Genomic DNA, 20,207 nt, shown 5'->3' on the forward strand with positions numbered 1-20,207 from the left:
TTTTAGTTTCTAAAAAAAATCATTTCAATAAAGAAAACTATTGAAATAGGCCAATTATGGGGGTCGACATAAGTAGATATTATAAGCTTAAATAAATAAACAAAGATTAAAATAGAAGGAACAACAAAACGTCATGCCACAAGGAAAGTTACTAAAAAAGTGTCAAAACACAAGTACCAACCAAACATATCAAATCTTATATACTATTTCTTTTTGTAACTCCTCCTTCTGAAGTCACGCGCTCGCACACACCACAGCCACAGGAGTACAGAACCACATCTACTGATAATAAACTCCACGCGCCTAATCAGCGCGTAAGACAAATGAGCGTCTCTCTTATATCTAGCGTTGCGTTTTGATATCTTCATTCTTCATCTTCTTGATTGATTCATTCTTTTGATTATTCGTTCGTCTCTCTTCTTTAGCGTTCGTTTTCAGTTCGTCGCATCGTTATCTTTAAGAACAAAAGAATGTCTTCGAAAGACAAGAAACCTGCGAAGCCATCAAGTAGTCGTGGTAAAATCCGAACTCTTTCCGATCTTAACCGTAGGTCTGGTCCTGACTCCGACAGTGATTCCGATGGACCTCAAGAATACTACACCGGTGGTGAGAAAAGGTCAGTCCTCTTGTTTCCATTTTTACAAGTGATGATGATTAAAGAAGTGTGTGTGGGGGATCGTCTTTGGATCTACTTAGAGTTATCGAATTAGATAATGATTTATTATTAATTGCGATGTTTTTTTATAATCATTAAAATTGTTTTTTAACTGTTCAAATTGATGTTTACAACACTCTAAAATCGAGTTTAAGCTTAGCTAAGTATGTCGATTTAGGGTTCTTTAATGTTGTCTAATAGACTAATAGTAATGTTTTATTGTTCTTGAAGTGGTATGCTAGTTCAAGATCCTTCGAAGAAAGATGATGTTGATGAGATATTTAATCAAGCTAGACAGCTAGGAGCTGTGGAAGGACCTCTTGAGCCACCTACTTCGAGTTCCAGGAGTTTCACTGGGACTGGGAGGTTGCTTTCAGGTGAAAACGTGTCTGCTGGTCCTCAACAGCCTGAGCCTGTTGTTCACAACATTGTTTTCTGGTCTAATGGATTCACCATTGATGATGGTCCTCTGAGGAAATTGGATGATCCTGAGAATGCTTCTTTTCTCGAGGTTAAAATAAAACGAACTTTTGATGGTGTTATATAGATGAATGAATGAATGAGTTTCATGTGAAACTGTTATTGATTTAGTTTGTGTTTTTGTAGAGCATTCGAAAGTCTGAGTGCCCAAAAGAGCTTGAGCCTGCTGATAGAAGAGCCCCGGTACATGTCAATCTGATGCGAAGGGAAGAGAAATGCCCTGTGAGTCCTCTGTATTAGTACTCTATCCATCTTGTATATTTTTCATGATCAGCTTTGTTTTCAAGACAAAAACTAGCACTTGCTCACACTAGTTTCAAGACCAGAACTAGCACTTGCTCACACTCAGATTTACATGAATATCTTTGAGTTTGGTTCATTTTGTATTAGAAAGTTTAGAAATACTAATTGTTGAAACGGGTAGTTTGGTCTTGCTAGATTTGATAAATTACATATTTTTTGTGGTGCTAGATGAGATACTATTTAGTCTGCTTCCCTTTTTTTATTGACCGTGTTACCGGTCTTGTTTCTCATTGAAGGAACGAGAGAAGCGTAGGGTTTCATTTCAAGGTGTCGGAAGAACTCTAAGTGGCAGCAATGATGGCAGCGGAAGTAGCTCACCGGTGGCTCCAGATTCAACTGTCATTCCCATCCAAGCCGGTTCAGCAGCACAAGCGCCATCTCCAAGTCTTGTAATAGATGAAACCGTTCCAACAACATCGATACAACTAAGACTAGCTGATGGGACACGCCTTGTGGCTAAGTTCAATCACCATCACACGATCAACGACATTCGCTCTTTCATTGACTCATCTCGACCTGGAGCTCCAGTGAACTACCAGCTTCAGGCAATGGAATTCCCACCAAAGCCCTTGACTGATCTCACTCAGACCATTGAACAAGCTGGTCTCGCCAACTCTGTTGTTCTTCAGAAATTCTAAAACTTTCTACAAGGGTAATTGTTCTTTTTTTGTCTATCTATATATGCATTATCACGAGATCTTCAGAACTGCTACTGTAACCAGAAAAAATGTTGGGTCTGTAAGTTTACTTCTTGGCTTTGTATACGCAACATAAACGGTCTTTCTTATGGTACAAAAAGAGACTTGTGGTATAGATTTCACTTAATTTGTCGAAAATAAATATTTTTTTTCGAACAATTATACATTATCAAAATGTCATATGTATATATTTTTGTGTGTTTTAGATAATTAATAATGCATAAACAAATGTGGAGTCAATGGTTTCAAGTCAACATGCATGATGGAAATTTCGACGATTTACGTACGTATTTGAGAATGCAGTCATGAAGTGAAAGACCCGACAAGTCAGCTTTGTTCGGATTTTAGTCATTTTACCATTCGCTTGGACTTGTCATAATAATATAACAAGACAAAGAAGACACAGCAACTGGCATACGGCAAAAAGTTTCAGAAAAAAAAAAAAAATGCTGAAGCCATGTCCTCTCTCCTGCTTGATCTTCATCTTCTTCTTCGTCTTCTTCATACCCAAACTATCTTTCTCTTGCCCACAAGACCAAAGACAATCCCTTCTCGAGTTCAAGAACTTGCTGACTCACAATGTCAAGAACCACTCCAAAACAGAAATCGACTTAATGGGACGTTTCAAGACTTGGAGGCCAAACTCCGATTGCTGCAAATGGCAACTTGTGAGATGTAACGCTCGTTCGCCTTCCAGAGAAGTCACATACCTAAATCTGAGCTCAATTTCCGATTATGATGGCTCAGTCTCAGTGAGTTTTAGGATTCTAAAACCGATTCTGCGTATAATTTCTCTAGTTACGCTTGATATCTCGTATAATTTCATAGAAGGAGAGATTCCTGGGGATGCATTTGTGAACTTGACCAGGTTGATCTCTCTTGACATGAGTTATAATCTCTTTCACAGCACTATCTCTCCTAAATTGTTCTCTTTGAAGACTCTTCAGTATCTTAACTTAAGCTTGAGTGGTTTAGAAGGAGAGATTCCTGGAGATGCGTTTGTGAACTTGACCAGCTTGATCTCTCTCGACATGAGTTACAATGGTTTCCATGGCTCTATCCCTCCTAAATTGTTGTTCTCTTTGAAGAATCTTCAGCATCTCAACTTAGGTTGGAGTGGTTTTGAAGGAGAGATTCCTGGAGATACATTTGTGAACTTGCCAAGGTTGATCTCTCTTGACATGAGTTCTAATTTCTTTAACGGCTCTATCTCTCCTAAATTGTTCTCTTTGAAGACTCTTCAGTATCTTAACTTAAGCTTGAGTGGTTTAGAAGGAGATATTCCTGGAGATGCGTTTGTGAACTTGACCAGCTTGATCTCACTCGACATGAGTTCCAATGGTTTCCATGGCTCTATCCCTCATAAATTGTTGTTCTCTTTGAAGAATCTTCAGTATCTTAACTTAAGATTGACTGGTTTTGAAGGAGAGATTCCTGGAGATGCGTTTGTGAACTTGACCAGCTTGATCTCTCTCGACATGAGTTACATTGGTTTCCATGGCTCTATCCCTCCTAAATTGTTGTTCTCTTTGAAGAATCTTCAGTATCTTAACTTAAGATTGACTGGTTTTGAAGGAGAGATTCCTGGAGATGCGTTTGTGAACTTGACCAGCTTGATCTCTCTCGACATGAGTTACATTGGTTTCCATGGCTCTATCCCTCCTAAATTGTTGTTCTCTTTGAAGAATCTTCAGTATCTTAACTTAAGATTGACTGGTTTTGAAGGAGAGATTCCTGGAGATGCGTTTGTGAACTTGACCAGCTTGATCTCTCTCGACATGAGTTACATTGGTTTCCATGGCTCTATCCCTCCTAAATTGTTGTTCTCTTTGAAGAATCTTCAGTATCTTAACTTAAGATTGACTGGTTTTGAAGGAGAGATTCCTGGAGATGCGTTTGTGAACTTGACCAGCTTGATCTCTATCGACATGAGTTCTAATTTCTTTAACGGCTCTATCTCTCCTAAATTGTTCTCTTTGAAGACTCTTTAGTATCTTAACTTAAGCGAAAGTGGTTTAGAAGGAGAGATTCCTGGAGATGCGTTTATGAACTTGACCAACTTGATCGCTCTTGACATGAGTAGCAATAACTTGAACGGCTCTATACCTCCTACATTGTTCTCCTCTTTGAAGACTCTTCAATATCTAAACTTAAACCAGAATGATTTTGGAGGAGAGATTCCTGGAGATGCGTTTGTGAACTTGACCAGCTTGATCTCTCTTGACATGAGTGATAACAAGTTTAACGGCTCTATCCCTCATGAATTGTTCTCCTTGAAAAATCTTCAGCGTCTAGACTTAAGCTGCAATGTTATTGGCGGTACGTTGAGTGGTGACATCAAAGAGCTCAAAAATCTGCAGGAACAGATCTTATATGAGAATCTCATTGGAGGAGAGATTCCTCCAGAAATAGGTAAACACTAGAAAATAAGTTCTCAATAACTAAACTTTATATTCCTGTTGTGTAGATCGAAGCTGTGTTTTAAACTGTTTCTACCTTTTAAAATCTTACAAGGTAGTCTTGCCGAGTTGCGGAAGCTAATTTTGAGGCAGAACAAGCTCAGTGGTTCTATTCCGTTGTCCATATCACGGTTAACGAAGCTCAAAAAGTTTGACCTTGGGAACAATTCCTTGTCTTCTGAGATTCCAGACGGTATTGGGAACTTAGTCAATCTATCAACTCTGTCTTTGAGCATGAACAAGTTGTCCGGTGGAATTCCATCGTCGATTCAGAAGCTGAAAAATCTTTAAACCCTTGACCTTGAGAATAACAGTGGTTTGTCAGGTGAGATTCCGACAGCTTGGTTGTTTGGTCTTCCGAAGCTGAAGATATTGCGGCTTGGAGGAAACAAACTTCTATGGAACAACGATGGTTTTGGCATTTTACAGTCTAAGTTAACACATCTGTCACTTAGTTCTTGTGGCTTAGAAGGGAATATTCCGGATTGGCTCATGAATCAGACAAGTCTTGAATACTTGGATTTGAGCATGAATAGACTCGAAGGAAGTTTCCCAGCATGGCTATCGAATCCGACAATCAGAGTCATAATTTTGTCAGACAACAGACTTTCAGGCCCACTGCCTCCAAATTTGTTTCAGTCTATGAACTTATCCTATGTTGCACTATCAAGGAACAACTTCTCTGGTCAGATCCCTGATGCTATTGACGTATCATCATCTATCATGATACTCATGCTGTCTGAAAACAACTTCTCATGATCAGTACCAAAGTCTATTACAAATAGCTCCAGGCTGAATTTGTTGGATCTGTCAAAGAATAGATTATCAAGTGAATTCCCGAGGTTCAGTCCCGAGTCATTCCTTGTGTGGCTCGATATATCTTCCAACGAGTTCACTGGGGATGTTCCAGCTTACTTTGGGGGATACATCAGTATGCTCTTAATGAGTGACAACAATTTCAGTGGCGAATTTCCTAAGAACTTCAGAAATTTCTCACGTCTGATCCGTCTTGATCTCCATGACAACAAAATCTCTGGAGAGTTTAACCTCCCGGTTACCTTCTTCATTAGAGGTTCTTAGCCTAAGAAACAATTCCCTCAAAGGTTCAATCCCAGAAGGCATATCAAATCTCACAAGGCTTCATGTCTTAGATCTCTCTGAGAACAACCTTGATGGATATCTCCCTTCATCTCTTGGGAATCTTACATGCATGATAAAATCTCCTGTGAGCTCATCTAAGGTTAGGCTTAACATTCTGACCGGCTTTGACGACGCAGAAAGGTTAAGAGACAACAAATCACAAAATATATTTAGTCTTGTAGTGAACTGGAAGAAAACAAAACAAGTTCTTTTCCAGAGAAACTTATACCTCTACACTCTCGTAGATCTCTCCAAGAACAAGCTACACGGAGAAATCCCAGCTTCTTTAGGCAATCTCAAAAGCCTAAAGCTTTTAAACCTCTCCAACAACAAGTTCTCTGGATCAATCCCACAAAGGTTCGGAGATCTTGACAAGCTAGAAAGCTTAGACCTCTCGCACAACAACCTCACTGGTGGAATCACCAAAACGTTATCCAAGCTAAGCGAGCTGAATACTTTAGATTTGAGTAACAACAAGCTTACAGGTAAAATCCCTGAAGGTCCTCAGCTAGACAGATTGAATGATCCAAACATTTACGCCAACAACAGCGAAATCTGTGGAGTGCAAATCCAAGTACCATGCTCTACGCAGGAGAAGGAGCCATCAAATGAAGAAGAAGAAGATGAAGATAAAGAAGAGGAAACAATGTTTTCATGGAAAGCTGCAGGCATAGGTTGTTCTTGTGGATTTCTTATAGCAGTTTTGTTTATGTACTCCAATGGGCTGTGGAAGTAACATAAATTAGTACTTATCAAAAAATATTTAAAATAAAATTTCCTGGAAGAGAAGCGGGAACACCTTTGTCTTGTGAGATAATACATGGAGGCTCGACCCAATCGTAAGCTTTAACATGAAGTGATCCATAGTTGGATTTTGCTAAACACAGTCATCTCTGGATGGTCATGCAATGGAATCACTAACATGAACCAATTGCAACATCTTCCTCCACTTCCCTTATGAACGCAAACAAGAAAGAAACTGTGAGCCTATGAAGGAAAAAGAGACATGGAAAAATTATCAAACATGATATAAACTGTCCCTACTTCTATCGGTTATATGGATTTGGCTTGCAATAATCCTCCTCCTTCGTGATGACAATGTATGAATCAAATTAACAAGCTGTGGCAAATTTTCCTTCTCGAGTTCAGTCTTTGGTCTCTCTTTCATCTGCAAGACACACACACACACAATGGTAAGTAAAGATGGCTGTTTCAACACTGATTGCAACTGTAATCAAATCAATCCATTCAAACAATCAAATCCCGGAAATTAACAATGTGAAAGCAAAATGGTAGAACCAATCACACCTCTGCATATAAACAATCATTCATCAGAAGAAGATTGTATCTCTTCTCTAAACAGAACATTTAAAAAAATTCAACTTTCACCCCTCCAATGAACTTCTAGAATCACTGATCCTAATAGTCCTATTATGTGCAATAGATTAGACTGATGCCACTGATGCATCTCTTCTCTAAACCATAAATCTCATCATGTATACATAAAGTTTCAACCGTTTGCATTATTCCTCAGCGACTCTGACGATTCACAAGTATAAGTGAGCTATTCATGATAAATTTTTCCACATTTATTCAAATCCAATGATCACAACCTAAAAACCTTTTAACAAAATCTTTCTAAATATCTACCAATATCATTACTTCAATCAAAACCAGGCAGAAACTGCAAAAAAAAACTATCCGCAATCGGAGAAAATCAAACATAGACAAAAAACCCAACACAAAGCATAGTTTTTGGACAACCATGGAAACAGGAGAAGGATCTTTGCTAGTGAAAGTCTCCTTGCAGAGGTCTTGTTGAAACGGGTAGTTTGGTCTTGCTACAAGGGGAGAAGTCAACAGCCTCTGGCTCCAATGTAAGCTCCATTCCTTCCAAGTCATTTGCGAGTTTGTCCTCAACTGTTGCCTTGAGGACATAATCATCAACTGCAGATCAAAATGATATTTTCTTAATCAGTCACGATCAATAGAGCCATAAAATGGTTCACACTACTGTAGTACAGATACAGGCTAAGAACATCTTATTCAGTCCATTCATTGACAATCATTAGAGAAACGATCTCCTAAAATCTGAAGTATGCAGAAACTGAAGTATTTAGACACAATGAGGCAATCTACGAAAGTCCAAAAAACAAATTACCCCCAACAGAAGACGATAAAGGAATCGAGAAAAATCATCAGGTTTCTGAGCCATTTCCATCAGCCCATTTGGAGAGAGAGAAGTGAACCTTCTCGCGAGCTAAGGATTCAGCTCAGTCATACTCATACCATACCAGAACGGAACCGCCGCAGTCGGTGGAGATGATGTACACGGCGGATAGAAGACATGGATGAGCCAGTTTCTCCTCCATTTGCTTCTGATAGTTTTTTGTCATCTCTCATCTCATCGGATAGTTTTTTGCTCTTTTTTCTCATCGAACTTCTACAAATTTTAGAGTAACAGAATCGAAAAAGCAAGAGAAACCAAACAAAACCCTAAATTTCATGGCGAAAACCCCTCTTCTGCGAAGGGCAAGCTTGGCAAGGAAGATATCGACTCGTATACACTTATCAGAGGCACCACCAGAGCTGTTAGAGGTTAGTCCATACCAAGCTCTATGTGAACTCTCTATTAAACTAATTCACTCTTTTGAATGCTTCTTTTTGGGTTATTGAGCTGCGATTATATATTTCTATAAACACTCATTTCAATTTGAAAGAACGGGAAAAAATAAATCTGTTCTTTTATACAGAAACTTAGCTTTCTTTTGGTTGCTTGAGGTTTGATTCAATGAAGTTGTGTTACGTCACCACTGCTGAATACGAACACTGCTGTGATCTTGGGTCGATTTCGTTTTTTTGCGGTTATGAAGGGACATTTTTATCAATTTGGAAATGTGATGGTTGCGGTGGGCGGTTGTGTGTTAATGCGTCCATTGGATGCTGGTAAGCGGTAAGCCTCCATGTGTAGCGCGTGTTGAGAAGATTGAAGCAGATGCAAAGGAACAATGTGAAGGTGCATTGTCGATGGTATTACCGTCCTGAAGAATCACTTGGGGGAAGGAGGCAGTTCCATGGAGCCAAAGAGCTCTTCTTGTCTGATCACTATGATGTTCAAAGTATTGAAGGGAAATGTATCGTTCACACCTTTAAAAACTACACTAGGCTTGAAAATGTTGGAGCTGAATAGTATTATTGCAGATTCGAGTATAAAGCTGCTACTGGACCCCCCTGATCGAGTTGCTCTGTAAGTAGATATATAGTAATTGAACACGCCTTTTTCTCTCTTGTAATTTCCATGAGTTTTTATTTATCTTCTTTTGGATTTTAACAAAGGTACTGCAAATGTGAAAGGCCGCATAACCCAGATGATCTGATGGTGCAGTGTGAAGGGTGCAAGGACTGGTAAATACTAATTTTCATCATTCTATTTTCACCTTCTCTGTATTTTAACAATTGTTCCTCGGCTTGTAAGATATCCCATACTGAATGAAGATGATAATATTACATTAATCGAGTTACTGGTCTTGAAAGTTGTGTTATCTAACTAGCACTTGTTTGAACTCATATTTACATAAATATCATAGAGATGGGGATTTATGTCTTGCTAGATTTGGTAAATACATACTCTGTAGTGACGGATACAATATTCTTTACGTGGAAGTGCTTATTTTTAATTTTTATAATCGAGTTACCCGTCTCTTTTCTCATTGTAGGAACGAGAGAAGCGTAAGGTTCATTTCAGGGTGTTGGAAAAACTCTAGGTGGTAGCAACGACGGCAGTGAAAGTAGCTCGCTGATGGCTCCAGATTCTACCGCCATTCCTATCCAAACCAAACAAACCGTTTCAGCCGCACAAGCACCATCTCAAAGTCTTGTAATAGATGAAACCGTTCCAACAACATCGATCCAGCTAAGACTAGCTGACGGGACACGCCTGGTGGCTAAGTTCAATCACCATCACACGATCAACGACATTCGCTCTTTAATTGAAACTCATCTCGACCTGGAGCTCCAGTGAACTACCAGCTTCAGGCAATGGAATTCCCACCAAAGCCCTTGACTGATCTCAGACAGACCATTAAGCAAGCCGGTCTCGCCAACTCTGTTATTCTTCAGAAATTCGAGAACTTTCTACAAGGGTCGGTGTTCTTTTGGGTCTATATATGTAAGTTTACTTCTTGGCTTTGTATAGTTTACAACATAAATGGTGTCACTTGTGGTATAGTTTTCACTTAATTTGTGGAAAATAAATTTCGTCTTTTATACATCATTTTTAGGAACAGTTACTATACATTTGTTAGTTTGGTAAGAGCATATCTTTGCTGTGTTTTTTAGACAACTGTGGAGTCAAGTCAACATGATGGAAATTTCAACAATTTATTTGAGAATGCAGACCCGCCAAGTCAGCTTTGTTCGGATTTAAGTCATTTTACCAATCAACTTGGACTTGCAATAAGTACAAAGCAAGACAAAGAAGACACTGCAAGTGGCAAACGTACGGCAAAAAGTTTCAGAAAAAAAAAATGCTGAAGACATGTCTTATCTCCTGCTTCCTCTTTATCTTCTTCGTCTTCTTCATACCAAAACTATCTTTCTCTTGCCCACAAGACCAAAGACAATCCCTTCTCGAGTTCAAGAACTTGCTGACTCACAGTGTCAAGAACCAAGCTGTAGCAGAAATCGACTCAATGGGACGTTTCAAGACATGGAGGCCAAACTCAGAGTGCTGCAAATGGCAACGCGTGAGATGCAATGCTCGTTCACCTTCCAGAGAAGTCATAGACCTAAATCTGAGCTCTCTTTTCAATTTTGGTGATTCAGTCTCAGTGAGTTTTAGCATTCTGAAATCGGTTCTGCGTATAAATTCTCTCGTTACGCTTGATATCTCGTCTAGTTTCATACAAGGAGAGATTCCTGGAGATGCGTTTGTGAACTTGACCAGCTTGATCTCTCTTGACATGAGTTACAATGATTTCCGCAGCTCAATCCCTCCGAAATTGTTCTCTTTGAACACCTTCAGTATCTTAACTTAAGATTGAGTGGTTTTGAAGGAGAGATTCCTGGAGATGCGTTTGTAAACTTGACCAGCTTGATCTCTCTTGACATGAGTAGGAATAGATTGAACGGCTCTATCCCTAATGAATTGTTCTTTTCGAAGGAGTTTTCGTCTCAGAACTTCCTAAAACATTTTTGACAATCTCAAAAATCCCTCTCCTTTTTTGTCTATTTTTTGATTTTTTTTTTAAATCAAGAAATGAGTGTTTTACATTATTATCCAAAGAAAACTAAGATAATTACAAAGAATACCTGGGTCTAACCAAAAGAAATCAGATCTAATACCCGAAAAACTGAATCGGTATCTTTTAAAAAAAAACTGTAAAATTTATGTTTAAAACCGCTCTCTCTCGTCTTTCTTCGGGAAACTCGAATCGATTCGGGTGAAACTGTAGAACTAGGGTTTACTCGTTTTCTTTCAATCAACCAAAAGTCGAGTAAGAAGATGGTGAAAACAAGGGGGGGGGTCGTGTGAGGAGGAGTGAGCGTTTGAAAGAGAAGAAGATCTCACAAGGAGATGGTGGTTCGAAAGCAAAATTCGATTCGCCGGAAGTAGGTGTGTCGGGTTTGAGTCCGGCGACAGTAGGAGGAGAGAGAGCTTTGAGTACGGTGGCAGAAGAAAGTGAAAGTCGAGTTTCGGAGGAACCCAATCCGGTGGTCGAAAGAGAAAATGCGAACGAAGGAGAGAAAGCAAAATCCGGTACTCCGGAATCAAGTAATCAAGAAGAAGATGATGAAGAAGGAGGAGATAACGAGATGTCTACTTCTGTGGAATCAAGCGATGGAGAAGAAGAAGAAAACGATGAAGTGGAAGAAGAAAACGATGAAGGAGAAGAAGGTGAAGAAGGGGAAGAAAAAGACGATGAAGGGGAAGAAGAAAACGATGAAGGAGAAGAATCGGAAGAAAAAGAAGATGAAGGAGAAGAAGGAAACGATGAAGGGGAAGAAGAAAACAATGAAGTGGAAGAAGAAAACGATGAAGGAGAAGAAGGTAAAGATGGGGAAGAAAAAGACGATGAAGGGGAAGAAGAAAATGATGAAGGAGAAAAATCAGAAGAAAAAGACGATGAAGGAGAAGAAGAAGAAGAAGATAAGGAGGGAAGTTCGAACTCGGCAGGTAACTCGAGAAGGAGTACAAGCGAAAGTGAGAGGGAGCACGAGGAGCACAACGATGCAAGTGTAAGTACAACAAGTCTGTTTCATTCTTTCAGAATTGAATTGGAATTTGAAATCGATATAGTAGAACTGGTAGAACTGGTGCAACTAATGGGTGTAGAACTAGTAGAACTGATACAACTAGGTGGTGTAGAACTAGTAGAACTGGTACAACTAGTTGTTGTATAACTGGTATAACTCATGTAAAACTGATATTGTTGCAGGAATCAGAGGAGGAAATAGAAGCGATGCAACCTTTAGGAATGCACTTTGAGCCTAGTCAGTACAACAAGAAAATCAAGCTATCGACAAGGTGTCATATTTTTAAAACTGTGGAAACGCTGGATAAATTAGAGCATCCATTGACTAGTTCTGAGAGGGATTGGTTTGAGAAACATCCACAATTCAAGCACATTTTCCACATGCCAAGGGAACCAAAGCACAAGCTTATGGGAATGTTTTGAATGGTTTGTTGTGAATGGTGTTCCAATCCGGTATGGTCTGAGAGAACATGCGTTGATGTCTGGATTAGATTGTCGGTGCTATCCACTTGATTACAAGGAAGCCGACAGTATCGAGTTTCGAAGGAAGTATTTTTTACGAAAAAAAAAATTACACTTCAAGATGTGAGGGGAAAGCTAATGGTAATGCAACCAGATCGTACTCGTGATAGGTTGAAGATGGCGGTTCTCTACTTTTTAGGAAGCAGCATTGTAGGCCATACAAAAGACTCGGGGAAAGATGCTGCGGGTATTGATGATTTTGTTGTAAGAGCAGTGAATGATCTAGGTTTTTGTGTGTTTTTTCCTTGGGGGAAGATGATACCCATGATGTCGTAGTTGCCAGTTGGATGTGGCGCCTTCGTAGAGGATTACCTGTACTTTTGGAGGAGATGTACACAGCCGATGTGGCTACTCGTTCAGGACAAAATGATGCGAATGAGGAAATAGACGCCAATGAACAACCGAGAGAAGATACTATTGAGTTGGTGGATCTTCTAAGGACCATGAAGCAGGATATGAAAACTCAGTTCGATAACATTTCGGTGAAGATTGATGGTCTTGAAAAAAGGATCGAACCGTTGGAAGTATATGTGAAAGAGCAAGAGAAATCAAAGGTAATACTTCGTAATACTATAGTAATACTTGGTAATACTTCGAAATCAAAGGTGTTAACAAAATTTGGTTTCATGTCAGTCGCATGTAGATGATGAGCAACCGAGTACTTCGCAAGAAGGAGGGAGAGGGACGAAGAGAAAAAGGTCTAAGAAGTAGTAAAACTATGTTATTTTCTATGTAAAACTTAATTATTTTCTTGGTTTTGTGATTGGTACTGGTATTACTAGTAAAACTATGTAAAACTACGTTATTTTCTTGGATTTGCCGTTCATATTTTTGGTAAAACTACGTAAAACTAAACAAAACTAGAGAATTCATATAAGAAAAATATAGAACATGATTCAATTCAAGAAGGAGGCATAATCCTAGAAGTCACATAAAAGAGAGATAGAACATCATGATTCAACAAGAGAATTCAAGGAAAAGATAAGAAACAGAAACTGATTAAACAAGTTTTAAACCAACGTAGAATGAGATCAACTCATATAATATCAATCGAAACACAACCTATCCAGGAGATCGACTCGAGTGGTAAGCAACGCCACCTCCTCCCTTAGTTTGGCAATCTCGTCACTCTTCTCCTTAAGCTGCATCTGCAAATTATAGATCTGAGTATGATGGGGTTCAAATTCCTTCAATCTCTCCCAATGGTTATCAACATCCTTCCTTAAGGTTTGGGTTTCTTCTTCAATTGCATCAGCCCAATTTTTCCGCCTGTGCAATCCATCATCCTGCAAAATATATCAACGAACAGACATCATACTCATGTCTCTCAATTGTATTTGATTTAATTTAATTTACCTTATACTTAACGCAAGTAAACCATCTCTTTTTCTCTGTTTCTGTTGGAGAGATCTCATTGACGATTCGTTCGCCACATGGGCAAATTCGAGGCATGCCCAAATCACCATCGGCTATGGCTTGTCGCCACGCTTCTAACTTCCTCGCCCTCTTCTGATCAGCATAGTATGGGTCGGCCTCAAATTGTTCCATAGTTTGAGAAGGAGAGAAATAGATCTAGAATTCGACTTTGAAGATGAGAGAAGGAGAGAGAAGGTGTACTTTAGGTTTCGAAGAAAATGAATGAATGGATATGAGGAAAGAAAGAAAGAAAAAACGAAATTCTGGCCACGTGTAAAAAGATGTGTGCGTTCACACTGCGTGTTCACACACAGTTTTACCGATTAATGCAGTTGCACTAAACTTCCAAATAGTTGTACTTTAGAGGTTTCTCAGTTTAATTAGTTATACTAAACTTAGCATTACTTTTTTTAGTTTTACAGTTGATTAAACTTAACTAACATACAATTACAAGCTTTTTGCAACTTCAGAAGTTAAAACTTATAATTCTATAACTTTTTCATGCTTAATTGGTAATTATTTACAAAGTAACATTAAAAGTGTAAGGAAACATTTGTTGAGATTCTTTCATAAATAATTTAAAATTAGTAGATTTTCGAAAATTATTCACCTATAGTAGAAACCTATGTAGAACATTTATACACATGTATTATACAATATGTATTGGTTTTAGGTAGTACCAATTTTATTATTTTTACCAGTTTTATCTTAGTTGTGCCAGTTATACTCTCTTATATACACATGTTGAAAGAAGAAAACATGTGTAGACTTCAAATTAAGTTTCAAATTAAGTTTCAAACCAATTTTTACATTAAGTTTCAAACAAAACACAATTGATACATGAAGAGGTGAATCAAACATGAACATTATCTCCAAATAACAACCATTGGAGTCCTTTTCTCCGGCGCCTTTTATTATGCGTCCTAGGTCGAGTCTTTGGTCGTTTTTCTCCAGCAGATGCATACCTTTTTGTTTTCTTTCTTCCCCCTTTTATTTTCCGATTCGGAGGCATGATCTGCATATCTTGGACTTCATCTAGGACATCCCATCGAGACTTATCAGGTACTAAATAAATTGTCCTGCAATATGCAATTGCCCGCAGCTCCGTCCAATAATACTTAGAACACAACTCATATAACTCGATATCCTTACCTCCATATTTTTGGAATGTAATGAAAGACGCCAATGCATGCACACAAGGATACTTTTGTATATCGAAAAACCTGCAACTGCAACTTCTCAATCGCAACTTCACCAAATAAGGCTTTCCGTCACTGTCAATGACATTGTATTCAAGTTCGAAACCATTTAGCTCTATCACCTTTAGTTTCTCAGCAGTTGCCCATAAATCGTGTAAGTAGTTCTCCACTAAAGGCACCAATTTATTTGCGACTGATCCAGACACAACATCTTTCCGATGTTCATTAAACCATTCAGAGAATTTTTTAAGTATTGCATCAAGCATGGGTATCAAGGAGTACCTCCTTGCATCTTTAAATACGCTCTTCAACGATTCAACACAGTTGCTTGTGTCTAGGTTGTATCTATCTCCTGGAAAAACACATCTTGCCCATCTTTCTTTCTGGGTAGATTCTTCAAGATACTTGGCAGCAGAAGGATATCTTGTCGTAAAAGAAGCGTAAGCAATGTTCAACTCAGCCACTGTGTAAAACCTACTACACTCCATGAATCTCCATGCAACAACGTCTTAGTTGACGTTACGAGCATAACCTTTCACATTTTGGGATAAATGCCATATACAAAAACCATGATGAGCTAGAGGATACACATTAGCTATGGCTGTAATGAGACTTGTATTTCTGTCAGTCATAAATACTATTTCAGAAGAATCCCCAACAACGGTTTTCAACATCTCCAAAAACCAATTCCAACTTGCATCATTCTCACCATCAAGAACACCAAACGCCAAGGGATAATGGTGACGGTTAGGATCTTGAGCCGACGCAAAAACAAGAACACCCTTATATCCGTTCTTTAGAAAAGTTGCATCCATAGTTATAACTTTCCTCATGACTTTAAATCCTTCAATGCTAGCTCCCAAAGCTATGAACAAGTACATGAATTTATTATTCTCATTGCAATGCACATATGATCTTGTACCATGATTAACCTTCTCTAACATGTGCAGATAACATCGCATCATCTTGTAGCTTTCTTCTAGGCTACCTTTCAAATCAGTAACAGCTTGATTTTTCCCTCTCAACGCCGTGGAATATGATATATCAACACCTAATTTTGTCTTGACAAGATCCATGATAATTTTCGGAGGTGGAGTTTCCATTTGCCCTAGATAATCACCATGTAAAAGAGAAGCAACTAATTTTGGAGTGCCTTGTCTCTTACCGTTGCTTGAACTTTGACTAGCCCGAGAGCATGTATGCATCTTGTTGTGCCTTCTAATCGAGAAAATATCTGTATCTCGAATCCTACCACCTCGTAAACCCCAGTTACATCCTTCTTTAGGACATTTGACCACATAACGCACCTTGTCCGACTTTACTATTTCAAAACTAAAACAGTTAGCGAATGAAGCTCTATCCACCACATCTTGCAATGCCTTCTTGTTTGGAAATTCTTGAAGTTTAGTCAGATCCAAACCGTCATCCCATGGTTCAATATACTTACACGGTTCTACAACAGGGCGTGGCTCAGTATATTCATCACCTTCATCACGTGATTCAGCTTCACCCTCTTTATTAGAATCACCCTCTACAGCCTTTTCTTTGCCTACGTAGACAACAATGGCGTTAGGTCCGATTTCACCATCCTTCGCATGTTGGTTTTCAAAGTTCATACCGACAGAACTTTGGTCCACTATGGGCATGGTGGGCACTGTGGGCGCTATGGGAACTTGCTCAGGCTGAGGCTCAGAAGGGATGACATTCACAAACAACATACATCTTCGCTTCTCATAATTAACAGAGTCTAGATAAACATTAACATCCTCATCATCATTAAGCTCACAATGCTCAACTGTTTCTACCAGTAGTGGCTTGTAGCTCAGCTGCAACTAAACGTTACTTTCAACAAACCCAATCTTCCTTTGTATCCTTGCTTTTAACATCAACAATGTTATATTCCTCTTGAACATTATATTATACATGCGTCCTTCAAATTTAAAATGTAGGCTGACGTTCTCGCATATTGTATCCTGCCAAACCAACCAATATAAAAAAATCATAATTAGTACTACTACTAGTTTTACTAGTTTTACTAAATATACCAGTATTACCAGTTTCACCACATTCTCTCTCTCCTATCAAAATCGACTCGAATGGTAAACGAGTTCTAATCGAAAACCAAATCCATTTCTTATCTAATAGATAGCTCAATCGACCAATAAACCTTTGTAAAACACCCAATGTGCTAAGCTTTCTTCGATCTAAATCCAATTGAATTTCTGAATTTACAAATCAAAAACAAATTCAACAAAAAGCTACTCTAATGAGAAGTAACGCACCTGCATTTTGAAGAACAACTTGATTCAAGTCGAGTTGGTGAAGAACGACAGCAGTAGGAGCTCCGAGGACGGAAGAATCGCCGGCGGCTGGGTTGAGAGGTGAGTAACCAGGTCGGGTTTCTCGGGTTGAAAGAGAGCTCCGACGAACAACTTGATTCAACTCGAGTTGGTTAATAACGACAGCAGTAGGAGCTCCGACGTCGGAAGAATCGTCGGCGGCTGGAATGAGAGGAACTTACACGTCGGGTTTCTCTCGGGTCGAAAGAGGGATGGGTTCGTTTTTTTTTCAAAAAAATTTAATCTAAATCAATTAAATTGTAAGGCTAAAATCGTCCCACCACCTCTTATTAGAAAAGGTGAGGGTATGAAGAATAGAGAGGGAGATAAGAGATTTGTTTTACTCTAAGAGGGAGTTTTGAGATGTTTACTCCTTTTCGAAGACTCTTCAACATCTTCACTTAAGCAATAATCTTTTTGGAGGAGAAATTCCTGGAGATATGTTTGTGAACTTGACCAGCTTGATCTCTCTTGATATGAGATTCAATAGCTTCAACGGCTCTATCCCTACATTGTTCTCTTTGAAGACTCTTGAGCATCTTGACTTAAGCATAAATGGTTTTGGCGGAGAGATTCCTGGAGATGCGTTTGTGAACTTGACCAGCTTGATCTCTCTTGACATGAGTGATAACAAGTTTAACGGCTCTATCCCTCATAAATTATTCTCCTTGAAAAATCTTCAGCGTCTTGACTTAAGCTGCAATGTTATTGGCGGCACGTTGAGTGGTGACATCAAAGAGCTCAAAAATCTGCAGGAACTGATCTTATATGAGAATCTCATTGGAGGAGAGATTCCTCCAGAAATAGGTAAACACTAAAAAATAGTTCTCAATAACTAAACTTTATATTCATGTTGTGTAGATCGAAGCTGTGTTTTAAACTGTTTCTACCTTTTAAAATCTTACAAGGTAGTCTTGCGGAGTTGCGGAAGCTAGTTTTGAGGCCGAACAAGCTCAGTGGTTCTATTCCGTTGTCCATATCACGGTTAACGAAGCTCAAAAAGTTTGACCTTCGGAACAATTCCTTGTCTTATGAGATTCCAGACGGTATTGGGAACTTAGTCAATCTATCAACTCTGTCTTTGAGCATGAACAAGTTGTCGGGTGGAATTCCATCATCGATTCAGAAGCTGAAAAATCTTAAAACCCTTAACCTTGAGTTTAACAATGGTTTGTCAGGTGAGATTCCGACAGCTTGGTTGTTTGGTCTTCCGAAGCTGAAGACACTGCGGCTTGGAGGAAACAAACTTCAATGGAACAACAATGGTTTTGCCATTTTACAGTCTAAGTTAACACATCTGTCACTTAGTTCTTGTGGCTTAGAAGGGAATATTCCGGATTGGCTCAAGAATCAGACAAGTCTTGAATACTTGGATTTGAGCATGAACAGACTCGAAGGAAGTTTGCCCGCATGGCTATCTAATCTGACAATCAGATTCATAACTTTGTCAAACAACAGGCTCTCAGGCTCACTGCCTCCAAATTTGTTTCAGTCTTGGAGCTTATACTATCTTGCACTATCAAGGAACAACTTCTCCGGTCAGATCCCTGATATGGAATCATCGGTCACGATACTCATGCTGTCTTAAAACAACTTGTCAGGATCAGTACCGAAGTCTATTACAAAGTGCTCTAATCTGATGTTGTTGAACATGTCAAAGAATAGATTATCAGGTGAATTCCCCAGGTTTGGTCCCGAGTCAAACCTTGAGTTATCTTCCAACGAGTTCTCTGGGGCTATTCCATCTTACTTCGGGAGTGCCATTAGTATGCTCTTAATGAGTGACAACAATTTCAGTGGCGAATTTCCTCAGAACTTCAGAAATCTCTCAAATCTGATCCGTCTTGATCTCCATGACAACAAAATCTCCGGAGATTTCGCGAGTTTAACCTCCCTGTTACCTTCCTCTCTAGAGGTTCTTAGCCTGAGAAACAATTCCCTCAAAGGTTCAATTCCAGAAGGCATATCCAATCTCACAAGGCTTCAGGTCTTGGATCTCTCTGAGAACAATCTTGATGGGTATCTCCCTTCATCTATTGGGAATCTTGCATGCCTGATAATGTCTCCTGAGAGCTCATCGTCGGTTATGCGTCCATGGTTACTCTTTTTTACCGACGAAGAAAGCTTTAGAGAGATCAAAACACAAGATATATTTAGTTTTGCAGTGAACTGGAAGAAATCAAGACAAGTTCTTTTCCATAGAAATTTCTACCTCTATACTCTCGTAGATCTCTCCAAGAACAAGCTACAAGGAGAAATCCCAGCTTCTTTAGGCAATCTCAGAAGCCTAAACGTCTTGAACCTCTCCAACAACGAGTTCTCTGGATCAATCCCACAAAGTTTTGGAGATCTTGACAAGTTAGAGAGCTTAGACCTTTCACACAACAACCTCAGTGGAGAAATCCCCAAAACTTTATCCAAGCTAAGAGAGCTTGTTAGGGGTGGATTCCCACCCTAACAATAAGCTCGGCCCATGAATATTTTTCTAAGGCCTAAATAATCACTTAAAAGAGTAAAGGGGTATTCCGGCCCATGAATATTTTTCCTATAAATATAGGCGTACGACGCTTAAGCAGGAGATCTGCGAAAAAAGGAGAGTTAAGCGCTACGGAAATCATTGATAATCAACTAAGTATCTCGTCCAAAAAACACGAAACGACGAGCCTCGAGCTCGTCCGCCTAATTTTCCTTTCGTCCGTTTTGTTTATAACCGTTGTAGTCGGAATTATTGTGCTCCGGCAC

The 20,207-nt window shown here is 39.1% G+C and overlaps 6 protein-coding genes, 1 long non-coding RNA gene and 1 pseudogene across 10 annotated transcripts; 4 read left to right on the plus strand and 4 right to left on the minus strand.

The window, feature by feature from the left end:
- The first annotated feature begins 120 nt into the window (after window positions 1-120).
- Window positions 121-2,295, plus strand: LOC104707577 (plant UBX domain-containing protein 4). The gene is made up of 4 exons (XM_010423950.2): window positions 121-616; window positions 887-1,166; window positions 1,262-1,357; window positions 1,675-2,295. The coding sequence occupies exons 1-4, from the start codon at window positions 471-473 to the stop codon at window positions 2,074-2,076; spliced, it is 924 nt and encodes a 307-aa protein (XP_010422252.2). The 5' UTR covers window positions 121-470; the 3' UTR covers window positions 2,077-2,295.
- A 147-nt stretch (window positions 2,296-2,442) lies between these two features.
- LOC104707575 (uncharacterized) lies at window positions 2,443-8,414 on the minus strand. Its single transcript, XM_087462171.1, has 7 exons — window positions 7,897-8,414; window positions 7,500-7,682; window positions 6,780-6,903; window positions 6,535-6,689; window positions 5,965-6,459; window positions 4,633-5,858; window positions 2,443-4,490 (listed from the first exon to the last, which is right to left on the minus strand). Exons 1-4 carry the CDS (start codon window positions 7,954-7,956, stop codon window positions 6,637-6,639), a joined length of 420 nt encoding a protein of 139 aa, XP_087318297.1. The 5' UTR covers window positions 7,957-8,414; the 3' UTR covers window positions 2,443-4,490; window positions 4,633-5,858; window positions 5,965-6,459; window positions 6,535-6,636.
- LOC104773291 (receptor-like protein 46) lies at window positions 2,583-6,509 on the plus strand (annotated as a pseudogene). Its single transcript, XR_015564030.1, has 3 exons — window positions 2,583-3,004; window positions 4,346-4,548; window positions 4,651-6,509. The product of XR_015564030.1 is annotated as a receptor-like protein 46 (transcript).
- Window positions 7,854-10,008, plus strand: LOC104773289 (uncharacterized). Of its 2 annotated transcripts, XR_015564029.1 has the most exons (4): window positions 7,854-8,333; window positions 8,609-8,982; window positions 9,072-9,140; window positions 9,452-10,008. It is a non-coding gene; the product is annotated as an uncharacterized LOC104773289 (long non-coding RNA). The 2 variants fall into 2 exon arrangements; XR_015564028.1 differs by lacking the exon at window positions 7,854-8,333 and having other exon boundaries at window positions 8,489-8,982.
- Window positions 10,009-13,362: 3,354 nt separating this feature from the next.
- LOC104763084 (uncharacterized) lies at window positions 13,363-19,848 on the minus strand. The gene is made up of 5 exons (XM_087462169.1): window positions 19,678-19,848; window positions 18,356-19,589; window positions 17,837-18,214; window positions 13,868-14,094; window positions 13,363-13,797 (listed from the first exon to the last, which is right to left on the minus strand). The coding sequence occupies exons 4-5, from the start codon at window positions 14,057-14,059 to the stop codon at window positions 13,558-13,560; spliced, it is 432 nt and encodes a 143-aa protein (XP_087318295.1). The 5' UTR covers window positions 14,060-14,094; window positions 17,837-18,214; window positions 18,356-19,589; window positions 19,678-19,848; the 3' UTR covers window positions 13,363-13,557.
- Window positions 14,692-18,214, minus strand: LOC104778638 (uncharacterized). Of its 2 annotated transcripts, XR_015564027.1 has the most exons (3): window positions 17,409-18,214; window positions 15,080-17,099; window positions 14,692-14,962 (listed from the first exon to the last, which is right to left on the minus strand). XR_015564027.1 is itself a non-coding variant. In XM_087462167.1 (2 exons), the coding sequence occupies exon 2, from the start codon at window positions 16,842-16,844 to the stop codon at window positions 15,636-15,638; it is 1,209 nt and encodes a 402-aa protein (XP_087318293.1). In that variant the 5' UTR covers window positions 16,845-17,099; window positions 17,409-17,845; the 3' UTR covers window positions 14,692-15,635. The 2 variants fall into 2 exon arrangements, 1 of the variants encoding a protein (XP_087318293.1); XM_087462167.1 differs by having other exon boundaries at window positions 14,692-17,099; window positions 17,409-17,845.
- LOC147940341 (uncharacterized) lies at window positions 14,781-15,614 on the minus strand. Its single transcript, XM_087461268.1, has one exon. The coding sequence runs from the start codon at window positions 15,612-15,614 to the stop codon at window positions 14,781-14,783; it is 834 nt and encodes a 277-aa protein (XP_087317394.1).
- LOC104709716 (receptor-like protein 46) lies at window positions 17,845-19,971 on the plus strand. Its single transcript, XM_087462165.1, is given in 2 exon segments — window positions 17,845-18,272; window positions 18,374-19,971. Coding segments are annotated over 2 exon segments (1,917 nt in total). The 5' UTR covers window positions 17,845-17,905; the 3' UTR covers window positions 19,924-19,971.
- Window positions 19,972-20,207: the final 236 nt, after the last annotated feature.

This window comes from Camelina sativa, chromosome 8 (genome assembly GCF_030686135.1).
Source record: "Camelina sativa cultivar CO46 ecotype springtype chromosome 8, ASM3068613v1".
NCBI lineage: Eukaryota > Viridiplantae > Streptophyta > Magnoliopsida > Brassicales > Brassicaceae > Camelina > Camelina sativa.

What these genes read in the sequence shown, in the direction of transcription:
- LOC104707577 (XM_010423950.2), top strand. Translation starts at nt 471, where the DNA reads ATGTCTTCGAAAGACAAGAAACCTGCGAAGCCATCAAGTAGTCGTGGT. An exon ending in TACACCGGTGGTGAGAAAAG is followed by an intron (nt 617 to 886) that starts GTCAGTCCTCTT and finishes TTGTTCTTGAAG; the next exon opens with TGGTATGCTAGTTCAAGATC. An exon ending in GAAGGGAAGAGAAATGCCCT is followed by an intron (nt 1,358 to 1,674) that starts GTGAGTCCTCTG and finishes TTCTCATTGAAG; the next exon opens with GAACGAGAGAAGCGTAGGGT.
- LOC104707575 (XM_087462171.1), bottom strand. Translation starts at nt 7,956, where the DNA reads ATGGAAATGGCTCAGAAACCTGATGATTTTTCTCGATTCCTTTATCGT. An exon ending in ATCCTTCTCCTGTTTCCATG is followed by an intron (nt 6,904 to 7,499) that starts GTTGTCCAAAAA and finishes TGTGTCTTGCAG; the next exon opens with ATGAAAGAGAGACCAAAGAC. An exon ending in AATCCATATAACCGATAGAA is followed by an intron (nt 6,690 to 6,779) that starts GTAGGGACAGTT and finishes TGCGTTCATAAG; the next exon opens with GGAAGTGGAGGAAGATGTTG.
- LOC104763084 (XM_087462169.1), bottom strand. Translation starts at nt 14,059, where the DNA reads ATGGAACAATTTGAGGCCGACCCATACTATGCTGATCAGAAGAGGGCG. An exon ending in TTACTTGCGTTAAGTATAAG is followed by an intron (nt 13,798 to 13,867) that starts GTAAATTAAATT and finishes TATATTTTGCAG; the next exon opens with GATGATGGATTGCACAGGCG.
- LOC147940341 (XM_087461268.1), bottom strand. Translation starts at nt 15,614, where the DNA reads ATGGAGTGTAGTAGGTTTTACACAGTGGCTGAGTTGAACATTGCTTAC.
- LOC104778638 (XM_087462167.1), bottom strand. Translation starts at nt 16,844, where the DNA reads ATGTTGTTTGTGAATGTCATCCCTTCTGAGCCTCAGCCTGAGCAAGTT.